The following is a 20,677-nucleotide window of genomic DNA, read 5'->3' as shown; positions in this document are numbered from 1 at the left end:
AAGTTATATTTTTATGTCCTTTTAATGTCAGCACTAGAAGGACATATTCTGGTATACCCATTAATTGTAGTTCTATTTATCCCGTTTTAATGTTACTTTTGGATTATCATGATTAGTATGGACGAGTCTCAAATTGATTACAATAAGCAGATTCTGCTAATGAATAACATTTGGTTTAAAGATTGGCCATCTTAGTATATCAGATCTTTCAATTGGCTTTCTACAATTTCCTAGTTTTATGTATTTAAATTAGAATTATAGAGTAGAATTATGTGTATGTGTGCATTAAACGTTTCTATGAAAATGTAGCTAAGCATCTTTGGCATGTTTTGCCAAAAATGAAAAACCAGATTTGTTCAATAAATATATCATTTAAATATTATTATATATACTGTACAATAATAATAATAATTTCTAGTTGAACTTTAAACAAATATAATGACAAATTAAATATCTTTTCAATGAAATTCGAAATTTTTCGGTTTATTGTTTCTGGCTTTGTTGACGTAACTAAACTACATTATTGTTAATCCACACTATTGTTAAATTAACAAAATTAAGTTTTGCAAAACCTGCTTTTTAACAATACAAACTTTCAAAATGGCATCTTCTCAGCCTGATTTCGATGGGAAAGTCAACAAATTAATTGTGGAACATACAGAAGATGACAATTCTATAGTAAGATTGTCTCCAACAAAAATTCAGACACTCGGCATTTCCCAACACGTACGTTTAAAAGGCAGGAATGGCAGAAAAACGGTTTGCATAGCCTTGGCAGATTCAACCTGTCCAATGGATAACATCAGAATGAATGAATACGTAAGAATAAATTTACGAGTCAAAGAGGGAGATATCGTCACAATTTATACCGTAAATAACATCGATTACGGAAAAAGAATTCATGTTCTGCCAATCGAAGATACAATTCCGGCAGTGAATTGTCAACTTTTCGACGATTATCTCAAACCATACTTTCAGGGGGCATATAGACCAGTATACAAAGGAGACTTGTTTCTTATTAAAGGCCCTCGAGGAAATGTCGAGTTTAAAACAATTGCGGTCGATCCCGATCCCTTTTGTATCGTCGCGCCGGAAACAATCGTATATTATGAAGGAAATGCGATCTTAAGAGCAGAAATAGAAAAAGAAATGAATGCTATTGGATACGACGATATCGGTGGCTACAGTTCCCAACTATTACAAATTAGGGAAGTAGTCGAATTATCTCTGAAATATCCAAGTATATTTAACAACATGGGAATTAAACCGCCGCGAGGTGTTTTGATGTACGGACCACCCGGAACCGGAAAAACTTTGATGGCCAAAGCAATAGCTAATGAATCGGAAGCACACTTTTTGTTAATAAACGGTGCTGAAATTGTAAGCAAATTCTATGGGGAATCGGAGAAAAATCTTCGATTGATATTTGCTTATGCCGAAAATCACGCTCCGGCAATAATATTCATTGACGAGATAGATGCCATTGCACCAAACAGAAACAAAGTGGAGGGACAAGTAGAAAAGCGAATCGTTTCCCAATTTCTCACATTATTGGACGGTGTGATGGAAATGAACGGAGTGGCTGTAATTGCCGCCACAAATTGCCCGAATAGTATCGATCCCGCTCTACGTCGAAGCGGAAGATTCGATCGTGAAATATACTTTGGAATTCCGCAGGTAAATGAGAGATTAGAAATTCTTCGTATCGCAACAAGAAGAATGAAGTTGGCCGAAGATGTCAACATAGAAGAGCTTGCGAGAGAAACGCACGGATTCGTTGGCGCCGATATTCACTCTCTCTGCAGAGAAGCCGTATTCCATCAGATAAGAGAAAAGATATGTCTCGATGACATTGAGGATGGACTAACGGACGAAGTTATAAATTCTCTGTTCGTGACAATGAATGATTTTAGATCTGTTTTAAAAAATATTTGTCCAAATGTGCTGCGAGGATGCGTAGTCGAAAATCCTAACGTGTCTTGGGAAGATATTGGAGGTTTAGAAGACGTTAAGAAAGAATTGCAAGAATTAATCGAATATCCGGTAAAATTCGCCGATAAATTTCTGAGATACGGATTGTCACCCGCTCGAGGATTTCTGCTGTTTGGACCACCGGGATGCGGAAAGACCCTTTTGGCCAAAGCGATGGTTTCCAGTTGTGGAGCAAATTTCATCTGCATAAACGGCCCGGAGCTTCTGAGCAAATGGTTCGGCGAAACAGAAGCCAACGTCAGAGAGGTGTTCGACAAAGCTAGAAGAGCCGAACCCTGCGTGCTCTTTTTCGACGAAATCGACTCCATAGCTAGAAAACGCATTAATTACGGCGGAGACAACGCAACGTCCGATCGTATTCTTACGCAAATATTGACAGAAATGGACGGAATAAATGTGAATAAGAACATATTTTTCATGGGCGCCACTAATCGACCGGATGCCATCGATTCTGCCATTCTGAGACCCGGACGTTTAGACGAAGTAATTTATGTTCCATTACCCGATCGATCGGCCAGGAAGAGCATTTTGACGGCTGCTCTGAGAGGATGTCCGCTAGCGAGCGATGTCGATTTGGACTCGGTCGCTAGAAACACGGATGGATTAAGTGGCGCAGATTTAAGTCAGGTTTGCAAAAATGCTTGTAAATTAGCTATAAAAGAGGATATTGAAAATTCAGAAGCAGACAAGGATTTCATTGCCGAGATAGAAATGCGTCACTTTCAAGAAGCAATGAAGAAAACACGACCTTCCGTTAATAGTGAGGATCTTCACAAATATGAAGAATTTCTCTACAAATTTCGAAATCAAAAAGATTATTACGTTTAGATCTAACAGATTGATATTCATTATGGATAAAAATTTTGAGTGATTAAATCTTTATTCTAACTTCATTTTTCGATCTATTTAGTTTTTATTTAATTATCTGAAGTAAAATAGAAAGTTGATTGAAAACGGTCGTTCATTGAAGGCCGAGACGTTTCCTGCGTGAACGTGCTGGTCTGGGATCCGGGTTCGAGTTCGGGTCGAAATCCGGATCTGACAAAGCTTTGTTTGAGGTTTAATCAAGATATATCAGGCCCTATCGACAATTCGTATGGTTTAACCGTACATCTTACCGTAGGAAATACACTTTCATTCCTGTAAATTAAGAAGATGCACTTACTTCATTCAACTTTTTTTCAAAAGTTCTTATAATAATTTTATTTAAAAGTTTATTGAATTGAATTAAAAGTGATTGAGAGGTCTTAAAAGATCTTAAATTCTATTTTTTTTTTTTTTTCGGAATTACGAGGATCATTGATGTGAACCGTTAATAGACAAGGATCTTAACACAAAATAATTTAGAAATACAGTACTTCAAGGGGATAAAACCAAACAAATAATAATTATGGAAAAAGAAACGGGTGAACTAAATAAAGAACGTTATTTTTTGATCTTTAAGACTAAATATCTGCATCCATATTTTTCAGTATAATAAGTCCTGTTAATATATAGAAAGTACTAGTATACAAAATAAATTTTAAATAGAGTTAAAAAGGACACAAAGGCATAATAATTAGGGCAGAAAGAGTTTAAAAAAGCTCAGATTGAAAAGCAGCCGGTCTACTACCTGCATGAGTTATATATATGATTTTTAAACTCTTCGCCCTATAGCCCCTATAGCACTAAGAGGTCTTTCTAGCAAGCCTATTATGGGTTCGTCCGGGCCCAAAAGAGACGGCCTGATGGTAAAAGACGGGGTCAGAGAGATCCGGACGGACCACCACCCGAAAATTTCCTGGGGTTTTTCGACCCGTCCGAATTCGATCCCCAGTCCCCAGATCTATAGGCTGACGTCAAACTTGGCCACCCGGCCGCCCGATAAATTATATTACCGAAATAAAGTTATTTGAATTCAATAAAAATTGACATTTGAATAATGTTTGTATTTTTATCTCATAATGCAGTAATTTAAGTAATATTTGAACTTGTTAATAAATTTCATTTTTGCATTGCTACCATATTACTTATTTTTTAAATGTTTATTGTTTTAATAATATAATGCTAAAAATGAATTTCTAGTCATATATAAATAAAGTTGAAATTTTAGTTTCTTCAGAATTAAAAAAAACAAAAACACAAAAAAAAAATTGTATGTATGAAAAAGTTTCTAACTTCGACAGGTAGAGGGCGATTTGTATAATACAAAATGTCGTACCTGCAAACTGCAATAAGAACTCATAGGCAAAGAGTTTGTAGTTTATATAAACGAGCGTTAAGAACTGCCGATGACTGGTCTCATGACAAGTAAGCCTTTCTTTTTACTTATACGTGTATAAGCAATAATTTAAAATGTAATTATAGAAGTGTTTGTAGGTATGAGTATCAAAGTGAAATAGATGAATGTCCAAATTGTGTATTTTTGATACTGTAAAGCAACTCTTTTCGGAGTTATTTTACAAAGTGAATAAGTTAACAAGTTAAAATCATTGAAATAGATATCCTAGCAGCCAGAGCTGGCAAAGTACAAAAAATGTATTTCAAATACAAATATTTGGTATAAGTTATTTGTTTATTAATAAAAAAGCATTCTATGAATTTTTTTTTAATCCCAACAATACTTTGTACCTTTTACTATTGAATTTAGGTAATAATTTCTGTATTGAAAGAATATTTTATCTCCGTCACTCCTTCCCCACAACAATTATATGATACAAGAGCATCTGGACTTACACCCTGAAAAGTGTAAATTTCATCAAAACAAAGTCCACTAGGACTACACTGGAAATTTATATGCTCTACAGCCCTGTTAAGGTTCCAACTCCCTCACATACATCTAGAATTGTACCAATACAGATGCTATTAATCTTCCTTCCTGTTGTTTGAACAGGAAAAAAGATTATCAAAGTTATGGAAGAACTTTGCTGTTTTGTTGTTATCTCAATTTCTGATAGTTCCTCTTTAGAATAAGTATTTGGTATCACACACATACACAAACACAAACTCTCTCCCTTTGCATTGCATTCCACTACCTTAAGAGAACATAATAATGAATGTGTAGAAGAAGGCATGACTCTTACTCTTGTGCCACAGTGTAGGGATACATGAGTTGAAAACCAGGATTATCAGAAAATTTCAGGTTTTGGCTGTTTAAAATTTATATTAGAAATGGGACCAGGAATACACTGAAATATAGTAAATAAATTATGAGAAGCTATATAAACCTGAAAGGATAATCATTCTTTGTAAAACTAACCTCTTTCTTGGATTGGATCCATTGGCATAACTGAGAAGTACAGTACATGATACATGCTCTCTTGATGATGTAGCCTCTACTGCAAATAGCAGTGCAACAGTAAAACTGCATCTCTCTCCAATTCTGTAATAATGCAATAACAATATTTAAAAAATAACTTATGCTCTCATATAAAAACTTTTTACTTGTGAAATTTATTTTGTATTATATAACTGACATACCCAGTCATACATAAATATTGTCCACTAGAATTTTGCCATCTTTTTCACGGGTGAACCGGCGCTGATATATCTCTCTCCGTTTTTTGATTGACCGTTGGCCAGGTTTACTTCTTCATAAAACATTACTTCTGATGAACATGTCAAAATATGAATTTTCTCTCTGATGAAATAATTGTAAGCATCTAAGCTTTTATATGGTTTTAATGATTTAGCAGTATAAATTCCAGGAGAGTTGATCAGGCAGTTATATATATATATATATATCCCCGTGCATTATTTTTGGCAATGATTCATCTCTGGGTTTCTAGAAAATCTGGAGTTGTAAAATGTCATCAAAGGGATTGGGGAAAGAAACAGTCGGACACAGGTTTAATTTCGATGGATACTGTTTTTTTTCTTCAGTAGGGAGATCATTATAATAACAGCTAGACATGACAATCTTTAAAATTATGGTAGAAACCTTTAAAAATATCTGCTGGAAAATCAGTTTTTATAAACTAAATTCTTTAATTAATAAATAAAGGACTAATCTCACTAAAATTAGAAACAAGCAGACTGGTATGATAAGTCCTTTTAAGATAATCATTCTAGTGCTTTATTAATATTTATTCATAAAGGACAAAAAGTCTTATAATTGTAAATGCTTTAAGTCAGTGTTTCTCAACCTCTAACGAATCGTCGCCCCCTTCGATAAAATCGTTAATTAGTATCGTCCCTTCAATAAAACTGTTATGTAGTATTGTCCCCTTCACTTCAAAAAAAATTTTGTCAATCTGCTAATCAGGACCCCTGAATATTATAATTCCTGCCACAGGACAGAAAAGGGTTAAAAGTGGAAGGAAGAAGATTATAGGAATGCTATTTGTTTAATTATTGTACGATATAATGAATAAAATATCTAATTATTCTTAATATAATGCTTTACTATATTGCCCCAGAAAATTGTTTTTCACCCCCGAAAATATAAATTGTTACTAATCGCCCCAACATGGAAAAATCACCCACCTGGGGCGATATTGCCCCTGTTGAGAAACACTGCTTTAAGTAGTAATAGATTAGATAAAATTGCATATAATACAGAATAAATGCAAGAAATATTCATCAGAATATTTATAAGAATAATAATAAAATTCTAAATAGAAACGACAACTTAGGTGCTACACAAAACATTCCTTGGCAGCTGAGAAAACAAAACAGATAAAGTTTTAAACACATTATATTCTATTTAAACATTGTTTATTTTATTTTTTTTTAAGGTTTAGAAATTCAAGTAATAAGTTAATAAATGCAGAAGTCAGTTTTGAAGTAACAAAGAAATAAATAAAATAGAATCACAAATCTTGCAAATCATATTGTAGTCGGATAATTTACAAAAGAGAAACCTGAACCAGTATTGCTCCTAGATGAACAAAACGATATTTGCAACATGTTTGTAAATAACCTATACCTGTCTATAAACATAAAATTAAGCTATAAAACTAAAATAGCTTTATGGGAAACCCCTGTGAACTTTAACCCACTGATCCAGAAGTTTTGCTGCCACCTCACTGATAACAAGAAAGGCTTAAGTTTAAAATTTGAGCTTTATAGACCCAGTAGTTTTTTTTTCCTCTACAAGCATCTGCAGTGCTGGATGAAGAAAAGAAGAAAATACCATACATCTTTTTTGGCAATTTTTGCAATTTTTAATTGCTTTATAGAAAATCTTGAAATTTTGCACACTAAGATAACAATTATCTTTTGAACAAGATATTCAGAATTACTGTAGATGTTTGGGACAAAGAAGTTGACTTCCCAAAAATCAGCAGCTCTGATTCCTGTATTTATAGTCAGTCTGACTTTTTTACTTGGTGGGAGTCACTCCCATGACTCTCAATAAGAAAATTTTGAATTATTAATATTTATTGGTATTTAATGGTTATTTAATGTTAATTTATTTATTAGACTTTAAATTAGAAATAAGAAAATAAATTGGACTATATTTTTATGTTAAGTTTTGCTTTGAATTGCTATTTCTACACTGTCCTGTATTAAATTAACTCCATCTTTATTTTAAAATTATTTTTTATTTTCCAGACCATCGTTTCGTTTTGCATGTGCTATCATAAGACAGCGATTTGAAGAAAGCAAAAATGAAACTGATGTTAGGAAGGCTAAACAATTACTTGAAGCAGGTGAAGAAGAAGTATTTCAAGCTCAACATTATCAACCTTTTCAATGTACAAATTTTAAATATGGTTAAATTTTATATTCTGAAATTTATAACAACTTTATTAATTAATAATAATACTCAACAGATGCTAATTCTCCTGGAGGTGTAGCACATGGACGAGAAGTGCCTTCTCCTGATTGGGTGATTAAATAATAGATTTATTATATTTTACTTGTTTGTTGTTTAATTTTTATTGTAATGTTATGATTAGTAGAACTGTAATAAAATGAAACAAACACTATACAGTGAAATGCCAGTATAACAAAATTGTGGGGACTATTGAAATATTTTCATTATACTGAAATTTTGTTATATTGAAATATAGTCAAAAATGCAAGGATAAAAGCAATTCATTCATAATAAAAGAATTGCTTACATTTTGAAGTAAATTGCATTTTTGAAAATTTTCTTTTATTTATAAGTATTTATATGGAACCAAATTTCACATTTTTAGAATGTAAGTTATATTAAATACAGAATAAAAATTTATACTCTAATAATAATCATTAAAAATATCACAAGTGAACAACTAAAATAACAGTATAGTGGTACTGATTAGTTGGAATTCTGCCTTTGTAATTGTTATTTCTGTTTGAAGTTGTTATTTTCTGCTAAAATAAGTCTAATTTTTGTTTGTTGGGCTGCAATTTGAAAAAATTGTATACATTGTTGTCTGTCTGTCTTTTTTAATCTAGAGAATGGAGTTACATAGATGAAAGACGAGACAATATGGAAACCTTAGGGACAGGAGGCCCTGATTAACTACATAAGAACTTCTGATAACTACTATAAGAACTTCTGATGCAAACTGAAAGTCGTTATTTCAGTTCAAAAATTTCCTCCATAAGGTGTTAGATAGATGACTAGCACGACTCTATTGTTAAAGGAAAAGTATGATATACAGGGGCAAGCCAGTACTAATTTGAGGTGGAGAGCATATATTTTAAATTAAATACATTAAAAACATGATTAAAAATTGACGATGTCACAATAAATAATTGCTTGTGTTTGTATAATCAAAGTTTTTCAATAAAATTCTGCACTGTGACACAGCATTTCAGTAGGCTGTTAGGCACATGTTTTTGTTTGATTCATTTTTGCACCTTATGTAATATTTTTTTATTTTCTTCCAAAAAAAATTGCTTTCGTGTTTTCATTTTTCTCTATTTTTTCTCAAACTTAAAAAGAAATAAACTGTAGAGTAATAACATCAAAACAAAATCATAACTAAGAATTAAAATTAGTGTTGCCAGACTGTTTGGCATAATATTAATCATTTACTAAAACTGAATGATTTAGGTACTTATAGATTTTGTTATAATGAAACTATTCTTTCATAATGGCCAGAATTTTTATTATGCCAAACTGAAATGTTGATTATAATGATATTCATTAAATTGAAACATTTTTGCATTGAGCTGAATAGGAAACTGGCAGAGGATGCAAGATAAATTTGTTATACTGAAAATTTCATTAAACTAGTGTTTGTTATAATGATATTTCACTGTATACATATGCATCATCTATTACTTCAGATACTATGTCAAGTAAGTCATCAATGAATAAAATTAACTATATTGAGTCAATGAACTAGCAACTATTAAAAGTTTATGATGAAAATTTCTTGTTTCTAAATGATATATTTTTCTAAAAGTTTGCTGCCATTATGCATATATGGTGACTGACCATATAGAACTGTTTTTACTGAGCAACTGCTGCCACTATGTAGTGGTTATCAATACTTTTATGCTGTAAAAAATACATAGAAGAAACTAAGTCTTCATATTTTGTCATATCCAATCACCATGAACAGTCTTCCATTCACTTGCGTGTTATAGCTTCACACCACCCAGGCAAATTGGAATTAGGGGCCCCCATGCAGTGTTGACTTAAGACACTTTTCTTCAATAGAATTTTTTGGGGGAAATATTTTTTTATAACAGATTGGTTTGGAACTTTAGGCAATTGACCTTTTTGCCCATAGGGTAACATGCCACTGTTTCCATTATAGAGATGGTGAATATGATGAAAGTGAAGACATTTTAGTTTCTACATATTTTTTTATTGTATAAATGTCATCAGCCATTTTAATTGAAACTTTTTTATGCTATTTTCTGGTATTAGTGCATTGCTGCATATCAGCTGAACAATGCTTATAAATCTAATTATACTTAGAAATAGGGCTAAAATGTAACATACAGTACTCATACAGACATACCTCACTTAATGCCATTTTTTTCATTATAATGTTGAGGAAAGATACAGTACATTTGTAATTATTTAATTTATTATTGTTGAATTTTCTTTATAAACAGTAAAATTAATTTCTTTGATATGGAAAATAAATCTATAGGTTGCAAACATGATCCAATAAGAATAATGACAAACAAGATATAATTCATTTATTAGTTAACCTGTATAGCAAAACCAACTGTACTGTACTATAGTACTCTTGGTTCTATGTCATTTTCACTTAGATTTTTAGAAACAGCGACATTATCTTTAACATTAAGTGAGGACTTGCTGTATATATAATGTTTTTAAGTTGTAAATTTATTTCTTTCATTCATTAATTTATTCAAAAATTATCCTAAGGTATTTGCTCTTATTAGAAATATAAAAATAGTTGATGATTTAATACAAATTCATCTGATTAGGTTGTTGTTTAGAGTCTTTCAAGCTTTTATTTTGTTGCTATCCAAAAATCTTATTTTATATTTTTTGCTGCTTTTATCAGCCAGCTTCAGGTTTTAAGTATAGAACATCAACAGAATAGAAGAACATTATCATCTAGAATGTCTCATGGATCCATTTGATTTAATATTTAAATATAAAATTTAACATTTAAATATTCATATTCATTTAAATATTCATAACATTTAAATATTTAACCTTTGAGTATCAAATTAATTAAGAAATAAACATAAAATGTAAAGTATTACAAATTATGTAAATATAGATTAATTAAATTTATGCCAGTGTATAATAACATAATACATGAATATTATATACTAAATAGTACCCTGTGCTTAAGGATGGTCACTGTTGGGAATTGACATTTTAGCAGCACATCATCATCCATGAATTTGAAAGTCTGTCAGCATCCTGATGTTTTATACAGTTGCCACCTATGCCATGTTTGTAAATTTCAATAATTTTGGCCTGCTTGCTGATAATAGGATCTTTGGTGGACCTGATTATAAATGCTTCAGCCCAGAACACAGAATTGACCTCTTGTATCAGTGTTATTTCATTTTATTAAAAAATAATCTGGATCAAAAAAGATTTTTGGATAGAAACATTGAATAAATCTTTTTTATTTTCTTATACTTAGATCTTATTTATTTTAAATTTACATAACAAAAATCTTATATAAATTTAGGTTGTAGATTTCTGGCATCCATTAGAAAAGGCTCAATATCCAGAATATTTTGCTCGAAGAGAACAGAGAAAAAAAGAATATGTAGAAAGATGGGAAAGACAATTTGGTAAACCAGATAAAGCAGATTATCATTAAAAATTATAAATTAATAATAAATTTGAATACAAAATAATTAACATACATTCTTTATGAATTTAGAAATGGAAAGTTTAAATTCATTTTAAATGTATTTAGACATGTAATTAGATTGATGTAAAAATAAAAATAAGTTTGATCTTTCAGTCTTTTGTCATAATTGAAATATTTTTTACTGCAGTAAGTTGTAATTAACTCAGTTGTCTTGGATCTCTAACAAAAGATACTGAAAGCACCCATCGGTACACAGGAGAGCAACTACAGCATGTCGGTGCCATATTATCCTAAAAAAAATTTCTAAGATCTCACCCTAACTCAAACCAGATTCTCAAAGTGGCATGCAGAAGCCTTAATTGTCTCAGCTAATAAAAACATTAATAAAACCTTTGTTTTTCTGAAAAAATATTCACCATCAAATAAAAATGATTGGTTGGCTGGTGCTTTTGTTAAATAAAAAAAAATTCTGATAAAATTATGGTTTTTGAAATTTGTGTATTGAAAAATAGAATATTTTTCAATACAAAAATTCAAAAACTATAAAAAATAAATGTTATAATAACAGTCATGTATGCTAATATAAATATTTCATTGACATGGAATTTTTTTGTGCTAAATTGAATGCTACAGACATTGAATTAGTACAATTAGGAAAAAAATTGTCAGTGAACATTTTCAAAATTGTGTACATGTACAAATGATTGACAAAGAAAAAATTGCTTTATCTTTTTACTGTTTTAAGTTAATACTTGTAAACTTTATTCATTAAAGACTAATTTTTCAAAATTATAAATATCAGTTTAATTGCTTATACAGTATTGTAACTAATTTTCCAATTCAGATGAATAATTGAATAATAGATGATACTTAAATATAATTTTTACTAGTGAAAAGTGCTATTTGTCAGCTTAATCATAGTTGTTGAGGAAATAATTTCTAATATTTTGATAGTTTATCAAACATTTTTAATGATTAATTAATGACCAGAGTTGAAATTAGAATTATTAGAAATATTCAAATTATTGATTAATATGTTCATCTAATTTTGAATTCTTAAAAACATTTCTAGGAGGATTCTGAGTTTGAATCTTGAAAAATTTGAAAATTATCCAAGTTAAGAAATTGTGTATTTACAAAGTATTATCCTAAAAAATAACAATTTCCTCTCCAGTTGCTAGACATTAACACTTGTCCTCAAAGTCAGATCTACTTAGCCAACTTGAATATAACATAAGTGGTTTCATAAATCTTGTATGCTTTGTCTTGCCAAAATTTTTTATTATAATTAATCTGTAGAATTTTCCACTTCAATCCATTTATTATAATATAATCTTGTTTAGTATTCAATGTTTATTTTAATCTGTTCTAAATTTTGAAAGTTTTGTATCCATCCTCTAGATATTGTTTTCATTACTATATTCATTTCAAATTTATACATTGGTAAATAGCAAATTAAATGATCAAAATAATTGAAATAATATAATTCAAAGGGAATTTTTTTAAACTAATGTTGGTTATTATAAAGTATGACTATCGTATTAATTAGCGATGGGATCGATACCAAAATTTCTCCAGATTCCGATTCTTTCGAATACTTTCTAAAGTTTATTTTAGTTTAGAAAGATTAACGATTTACATTACCAGCAAGATACATTCATTCATTAATAAATGTCAAGTTTAAGAATGGAAAACAATTGGGAAATCCAGAATCAATCTGTCGAAAGAAACGTGAAATTCTCCATTTGTAAGTGGACACAGGCGCTTTTATTGTGTACTACAAAATAAATTTCTAATGATGTTTCGAGTAAAGTTAATACTGCAACACTACCCCCAAACAAATTACGGTTAATTCCCTTTTACTCAAACAATTAAAAAATTTTAAAAAGCGGGCAAATTTATGAAACAAAAATTAATAAAATTACTAGAACACTTAAATTTATTTTAATTTGATTATCTTTTATGCAAAACACTACTAAAATAATTTCTATAGTTATGTTGCAATAGGAAAACAAGAGTTGCAATTAATATAAGAAAATTGTAATTATTACTGTTATTATTTTCTGAAACATAAGGTTCAATACTAACATAATTTTACTATATTCTTAGCATTGTTGACAAATTTATTTACAGGGTATCATTTGTTTTGCTTTATTTTATAATTTTTATAGTGGTCATATTTTTTACTTACCATTTTAATAAAAAGTTTATTGACATGATTAAAAGAATCAGATTTAATCGAAATCATTTAAAGTATAAAAATGTATTTTTGTTTATTATATATATTTTTAGGAATTTATAACAAGAAAATCAATATTTTCTTCTTCCAAACAATAAAATTGAATATCAAATATTTGTAATCACTGACAAAAATATCAAAAACCAATGGAAAATTTATTGATTGGCACAGTTTACAAGGTTTCAAAAAAGTTGAGATTTTTACCTATAATTTTAAGAAACGTTTTTTGATTTAATAATTGAAAAAGTTTACATAAGCTCCTTATCAATTCTATTTTATTCTATACTAAGAAGAAAATTAAGAGATTAAGCAAAAAAAATCAGTTTTTTTTTAGCTTAAAACGTTTCATATTTTCTGCTTTTACAAGAGTCTCACTGTTAGGCAATGAGGAGCATCTCCAAAGCCTCAATCTGCCATTGTCAAAAGCAAACAAAATTTTTTTTCTTAATTATTGTAAATTTGAAATAAAAAGAAAAAATTTTAGCTTTAATAATGATACAGCTATAGTAATAAAACGAATTGGGTTACTACTATAGAACATTTCCTCTAGGCTATATAATATAATCATGCATTTCAAAATAATAAAGGATAATATATTCTTTATATAGTTTAAAATATAGTTAAAAAGTGTTCCAAATGGAATATTTTTTAACTAGATATAGGATAAAGTTCATGTACAATTTTTTTCTGTGAAGTTATAATCTGGACGTAAATAAATTTGTAAAAATCTAGTTCGTATTTTAAAGCAAGTTTCTGTTCAAAAGAATGCGAAATTTGGCAGATTGAGATGTTTTGCATTAACGTTTCTTAATTTTGCTTATATAATACGACGAATAGAATTCATTTATATCACAATTTTCGACTTTTATACAAATAAAATCCCCCATCTACTTTTTATGTTTTCGATAATTTAGTTCACGTAAGGGTCGATTTTTTTATTGTTTTATGACATTTCGAAGATTGAGGACTTGGCATAGATGTAAAACTACTTCCTCCCCCCATTATAATAAATAAAACTGACACGAAAACAAACACTAAAACTTGTTTATCATCGTGTCAAACAGGTTATCTTTCTAGACATTTTTAGTGTCATCGGGCACGAAAAATATAAAGATTTACTTCTAGATAAAAAAAATTACAAGTCTTTTTTAATCATAAACATTGATTTTTTTTAATCATATCTTACATTAAACGCTAATAAAGATATATAGAATCTCTCAAAATAGAACGTAACAGATCATTGCATATCCATTGATTGAACTTCACAAAAATCTTTGGTTAATGTTACCCTAGGTATACAAAATGGCGGCTCGTCTCCGATTCCAGCAATCAGAAGACAGGGAACAGTGGGGACGCACGTTCTAACCTAACGTAACCTATTCTAATAATTACCATAATTATTAGCAACCATTATTAGAATAGGTTAGGTTAGGTTAGAACGTGCATCCCACTGTTCCTGTCTTCTGATCGCTGGAATCGGAGACGAGCCGCCATTTTGTATACCTAGAGTAACATTAACCAAATCGTTAAACATTTAAATTAAAAAATCCGTATATAAAATCATTATTTTTATTTAAAACTTATCTCTTCTTTATGTGCGAATATTTTATTGTATATATTTTAAGCATAAAATATACATTAATAAAGCGCAAATATTTGGATTAACATGACTATCCAAATATTCTTAGGTTTTAACACTTGAAATTACGAAATAAACATTTAAAGAAAAGAGGTAAACACTTAAATTATTTTTTATTTTGTCACACCTTTTTTAAAATAGCATATTTACAAGAAAATGCGATCTTTACGGACGATTTTTGAAACATTCGAATGGTTAGTTTTAGTATTTATCTGTATATATACCCTGTACAACGAATGAAACGGTTGAGAGATCGAAAACAATGTTCACCTACATAATTGCTGTATTCTTTTCTGCTTACTGTTCACTACTATGCATTTTCGTTTCTGATGAAATTTCGTTCTTTTTTGCAGCTGCAATTCGAATTTCTATAGTTAAATATCCCATCATTCCTACAACGAGTACAATTAATAAAATATACAATTTGACTGTTATGCATAGTGAACTACTGTAGGCGAAGGCTATAATAAATCCCAGAGATTCCCATAAACGGTAATTCGCAAAAGCTGCTTCTTCGTTTTTCGGAAATAATACACCATACAATGCTGTAGGAGGGAAAAAATAATTATTATATTTTAACATAGAAATAATAGGAATGATGGCAAAGTCCATTAAAACATAATATATATATAAACATAGGCCTACATATAATATACATTTCTTATACTTACAATTAATTTGTGTTTGCCAAACGGCATCTCCTAATCCCCAAAATCCAGAGATGACGAAAAAAACTACTTTTTGATCAGGATTAGGGGACCATAGAAACATGAGAATGATAATTCCAACGTTAGAAAGTGCCGTTGCTATAAAAATGATTTTTCTTCCTGTTATTTTAGATAGATGACCGAGAGTCACAGAACCCAGAGCATCCATCACACCAAAACAGATCATTACGTAACCAACGTTGTGTATACCCCAGGAACAACTAACGAAAGCCTATAAAAAATGTAAGAAAAAAATCATATTCAAGATACGAAAGTATTAGCCTATTACTTTTATGAATATAACAAATAGCATTGAACATAGATGCATTAAGGCACAGCAGAGTAAAACCTAAACGGAAAAAATCTTTCAAAAACGGATTTATACAGGTTTTACTGTATATAAAATAGTATAATAATATAGTGTTTCTATATATATGCAGTGCAATATGTAGTATTTAAAAATAGTTTTTGAGAATACATATTTATAAAATACGTTATGAGGAATATTATATAATTTTTATGTAGAAGAGTTGATACAAGTGCTATTTTTATTTTAAATCTTTTATAAATAAACGTATTTCTGTAAACTAAAGTAATTTATGACAGTTCTATCTCCATGTTGAATTATATGATAGGCTATAATATATTTCAATAGTCAGAACAGCCAGTGTAGTCAATATTTCGAAATTTGTGTCAACGTTCTGAATTGTATAAATATGCACATAAATATTCTTGTTTAAAACGAAAAGTATACATAAAAATCTCTTAAGTAACAATATTTTGATGTAGATTTTTGCATAATTTATGGATTTAACTTTTAAAAATGGCTTCGAAATTGTTTTCACCTTTTTGTAAATGAATGCTTTTATAACATAGTTCAAAAAGTAATTTTAAACTTAAATTGTAAAAACATTTGTGCATTTTTCTAAACGTCTAAGTTTATAGTAATTATTAAATAAGAATGGACAAACCTGAGTAAAGTCCCCAATAATGTAAGCCTGTTCAAGACCGCTAAATATCGTTAATGGCACCAGAAGGACTTGATGAGGATTTTTGAGATGCCTCATAGTTTCGATAAGTAATCCGTACGAAGGTTTGCCTTTTCCATCTTCCGATTTTTTCAGGGGATCGAGGAAGATGAAAATAAAGAGCGCTGCTAATAAAGAGCATCCAGTATAAATTCCACAAAGAAGATAAATTTTAAAATCCGATGGTCTTTCGAGATTTGTATTATTACTCGATGATTCCGCAACACAAAAATTAGCACCGCATCCAGATATTAGCGATTCGTTGATCGAAGAAACATTTCCAGGTTGAAGTACTTTATAAGCTATCAAATTTCCCCACACTTGTCCGCTTTGAAATACCATAAAAAATATTCCAAAAAACCGAGTGACTATTGTTTCGACTTTGTTGCCTGTTAACTGAGCATATTCTATCGAGATGTGTGTTAAATAAGAGCATTTTGATGTCCACAAAGGCGCTCCTCCGAGTCCTAAAATGATGGAAGTTGGTATCAGAGTACTCCAGTCCGGATAAAAGTTAGCAGCCATATAAGACGAATACATCAGCATCGACACTATTAACGTGTATTTTAAGGTAAGCAATTTTATCATAAATGTAGGAAGAAACATGCACGATAAAACCAAAGCACCATATATAACACTTAAGGATGCAGTTCCTAGTCCTTTGGCACTGTTTATACTACTCTGTAAATTAGACAGAGACTGGAAAGCTGTGAACAACAACAGAAAACCAAAACTTAAAACAAGTAAATTTTTAAAAATAGATAATTTTTTTTGTCTCTTCTCTTCTTTTGATAATTGAACGGGCTTCTCGTTAATAATTGGAGGCGACGATTCCTTCGAAGGTTCATCGTGTTTAAAAGCGATATTGACGATTCCAACGGGAGCCGCCTGATCTTCTGCGATATGAGAAATTCGTTGTAGTTCGGCCATGGCATCAACTGTTAATAAAAAGAAAAAAATGAAAGGTATAACCTATATAAATTAATTAGAAAATAAAAAAATATGTATCCACAAAACAAACAAGTCTAGTTTTTCATCACAAGTTTACTTTATAAACCTTATATAGGAACGAAACTAGTTAAAACTAAACATAAATCAGATATAAATAGAACGTGATACCTTTAAGTAGATTAAATACGAAGCATATTTTTCATCAGTTTTAACTTATAGAATTAAATACTGCTCGCACTTTTCACACTCTGAGGCTTGTTTATGGACACAATTTGTTTAGAGTGACAGTAAGGCTTAAAGTATTGTTCCCGAGGTTACCACTCGATTTATAGTAAAAACGCTGTATAGTTACGTGGAACGTTAAATATTTTTACATAATATAGTTTTTAAATAATGCTACACTCGAATTATTCGTGAAATTCTGAAACGTCATCATTTTTAATGAAAATATCAGCAGATATTTAATTATATTAAAAAATAAATTATCACGATTAGAAAAACATAAACACGCATTTTAAACAATTCTCAAACACGGAACAATATCTGCTATAAAAATATTAATAAATATAATTAAATATTATCGACTTTTTAAATCGGAAAAATATTTCACAGGTGATAGAAACCCAGATATTCCTGTTATTTCGCTGTCAAAGCATATAGGTCAAAGTCACAGGTACTTCCTAGAAACGAAATTTTCCTATACTTTTCTACAACTCTACGCATATACATGGATTTTAAACGATATAAAAAAAATACAAGAGTTTCCTTAATATAAACTTAACGTCTGTAAAACTAAATTAATATCAATATTTATGAAATTATTATTATTATTATTATTATCAATTGCAAATGCCTGAACTCGTTTCGATTTACCTGTATAATTGAAGTGCTGGTTTGACAACCAGAGAGTAACTTCGCGTCTATATATATATATATATATATATACTATGAAACAATATTGCATTCGTCACTGCAATGACTTTAATAGGTCGTCTATATCCATTTCCGAATCAATTTGTTGCTTAACTTTTAAAATATATCACGCTTTATTCCTGTAACTAGTGGTAATATAAAATAAAAAGACTAACAATAACTAACCTGTAAAATTTATGAGATTTAACGAGATTATCTTTCTGTAAATTCAACAGCGGACATCTTTGAACTTTAATAACTCGGATCCGATAGAAAACTTGTTTGTCACCTTCGTGCCATTGGTCGAGTTGGAAGCAGCGACAACAGGAACGATTTTGTTTCTAATTTTATGAAATTTACAGATTCGAAGATGAAAATGGAATAAACAGAAGAAGTAGTTGTAAGAGTTATGGGTTGGAATTTAGAATACGAAGCACATATTTTGCATACATATTACAGCCTCGTTTCATCACCTTGCGTAACTGTTAATTCAATATCTCATATAAATCAAACCTGAATAAAAACAATTAAAAAAATAACCTGGATTTGTTATTGTTAAAAATTTTCGAGCAACAAACCTTTTCATTAAATATTGTATCAATTAATATATTTGAAATATTTACCAACAAAAATAATAGTTTTAATTTAATTATATTTAAAATATTACTTATAAGTATTAAAAAGTAGTATTGTATTTATTTTAAAATAGGAATTTAATTACTTTAAAACCGTATAAAAATCATTACATAAATCTATGAGAAATTGAAAGGAAATTTCATTTAGGGCTATGAATATTTATAAGTTATCGAATTCTTTCCATAAATTATATAAACAAGATTTTGGCAGGTCACTTGGGTCACGTTCTAGAAACCTCATTTATTTGTTATATCGGCTCATCTCTAAAAAATATAATAAACTTCTAATATATTTTAAAAAATAAGAAGACCGTTTTTATTGGTCATGCTTTTTCGAGATTGGGGATAACCCACTCCATCGTATGCGTAACTATAATGCTTCTACACACACACATATCACAATTAAATTCTATATTTGGTTACGTTTATCGAGTTTCGGGTGGGGAGGATGGTATGGGTGGAACCACCCGAAAAATACTAATAAAATATATCGTCGTAGAACTTAGGGATGTCTTCAAAGTTTCATCCTTCTCTCTTAATTAGAAGTGGATGAAATTTGAGTTGCAAGGTTTGAGGAAATGATACAAAACAAGTTAAATAAAAACGTTTAATAATTTTGAATTTGTAAATATGTTATTAAATTAAATTTATTTAACATATCAACGTTAAATTTTTCATAAATACAATGATTAAATATATTAAATAACATTTTATAAAGTATAAATAAATATCAGTTTTCCAGAACCGTTTTCGAGAAGTTTATTTCATTTCTGTTCAAATAAAGTATTTTGTAATTTGTATACGTATTCGTATTTTATATGATTTTTGTTTTAAAGCAAGCTTCTTCGACTGCTTGTAAAATGTATTCGTAATCATCTATTTAATTATGCAAATACTTTTGTAGACAGTAATACAATTAAACTGTAATATTTGTATCCATTAAATTCGTAAAACCTACCATGTTTTTACAGAATACTTTCGAAAACAATTCCAGTCAGTTTGATCAGCCAGTCGGGAGATTTGCATCGATTAACACTATACGCTTGACCAAAATTTCGTCTATTGCACGCGTGCCTGATTGGTAATGAGATCGGGGTTAGCATGGCCGAGGAATGTGAAACTACGCCCATTTCTTTACTACTAATGGAGGTCTACATCGAATTAGAAGCTAAAATTTCTTACCGCAAAAGACTGATAGACTTTTCAACTATCTGGCTGATCAATTGAAGTCAACGTCTTTTCCATTATGTTTCATATCTTTATGTATTTCGTAAGTGAGAGATGTGAGATTAGAATGAAAGTTTGTGACTGAATCTTCCTAGATAGTACGAATTGACTTCGTTTCATTCACAATCTTCAATTTTTCTCTTTATGAGTGACCCGAATTATAAT

General features: G+C 29.9%; 2 protein-coding genes and 1 pseudogene across 4 annotated transcripts; 2 read left to right on the top strand and 1 right to left on the bottom strand.

Moving 5' to 3' along the window:
* Positions 1-600: 600 nt before the first annotated feature.
* On the top strand, positions 601-2,868 carry LOC136980236 (transitional endoplasmic reticulum ATPase pseudogene; annotated as a pseudogene).
* A 1,294-nt stretch (positions 2,869-4,162) lies between these two features.
* Positions 4,163-11,326, top strand: ND-B22 (NADH dehydrogenase (ubiquinone) B22 subunit). Its single transcript, XM_067276164.1, has 4 exons — positions 4,163-4,281; positions 7,528-7,670; positions 7,749-7,804; positions 11,046-11,326. Exons 1-4 carry the CDS (start codon positions 4,184-4,186, stop codon positions 11,178-11,180), a joined length of 432 nt encoding a protein of 143 aa, XP_067132265.1. The 5' UTR covers positions 4,163-4,183; the 3' UTR covers positions 11,181-11,326.
* A 3,820-nt stretch (positions 11,327-15,146) lies between these two features.
* Positions 15,147-19,140, bottom strand: LOC136980197 (protein unc-93 homolog A-like). Of its 3 annotated transcripts, none has more exons than XM_067276267.1 (4): positions 18,837-19,140; positions 16,731-17,725; positions 15,724-15,991; positions 15,147-15,597 (listed from the first exon to the last, which is right to left on the bottom strand). In XM_067276267.1, exons 2-4 carry the CDS (start codon positions 17,715-17,717, stop codon positions 15,350-15,352), a joined length of 1,503 nt encoding a protein of 500 aa, XP_067132368.1. In that variant the 5' UTR covers positions 17,718-17,725; positions 18,837-19,140; the 3' UTR covers positions 15,147-15,349. The 3 variants fall into 3 exon arrangements, with proteins under 3 accessions (XP_067132368.1, XP_067132367.1, XP_067132369.1); XM_067276266.1 differs by lacking the exon at positions 18,837-19,140 and adding an exon at positions 18,612-18,722; XM_067276268.1 differs by lacking the exon at positions 18,837-19,140 and adding an exon at positions 17,907-17,993.
* Positions 19,141-20,677: the final 1,537 nt, after the last annotated feature.

Source organism: Centruroides vittatus, unplaced genomic scaffold, assembly GCF_030686945.1.
Source record: "Centruroides vittatus isolate TY-2023 unplaced genomic scaffold, ASM3068694v2 contig_680, whole genome shotgun sequence".
NCBI classification, from domain to species: Eukaryota; Metazoa; Arthropoda; class Arachnida; order Scorpiones; family Buthidae; genus Centruroides; species Centruroides vittatus.
The sequence above is the reverse complement of the archived record's forward strand: the minus strand, read 5'-3'. Positions and strand labels throughout refer to the sequence as shown.

Coding starts and splice junctions, on each gene's coding strand:
- ND-B22 (XM_067276164.1), top strand. CDS start 4,184: ATGTCGTACCTGCAAACTGCAATAAGAACTCATAGGCAAAGAGTTTGT. Junction 4,282..7,527: donor GATGACTGGTCTCATGACAA/GTAAGCCTTTCT, acceptor TTTATTTTCCAG/ACCATCGTTTCGTTTTGCAT. Junction 7,671..7,748: donor ACATTATCAACCTTTTCAAT/GTACAAATTTTA, acceptor AATACTCAACAG/ATGCTAATTCTCCTGGAGGT.
- LOC136980197 (XM_067276266.1), bottom strand. CDS start 18,702: ATGCAATATTGTTTCATAGTATATATATATATATATATATATAGACGC. Junction 17,726..18,611: donor CCAGCACTTCAATTATACAG/GTAAATCGAAAC, acceptor TTTTATTAACAG/TTGATGCCATGGCCGAACTA. Junction 15,598..15,723: donor TTGGCAAACACAAATTAATT/GTAAGTATAAGA, acceptor TCCCTCCTACAG/CATTGTATGGTGTATTATTT.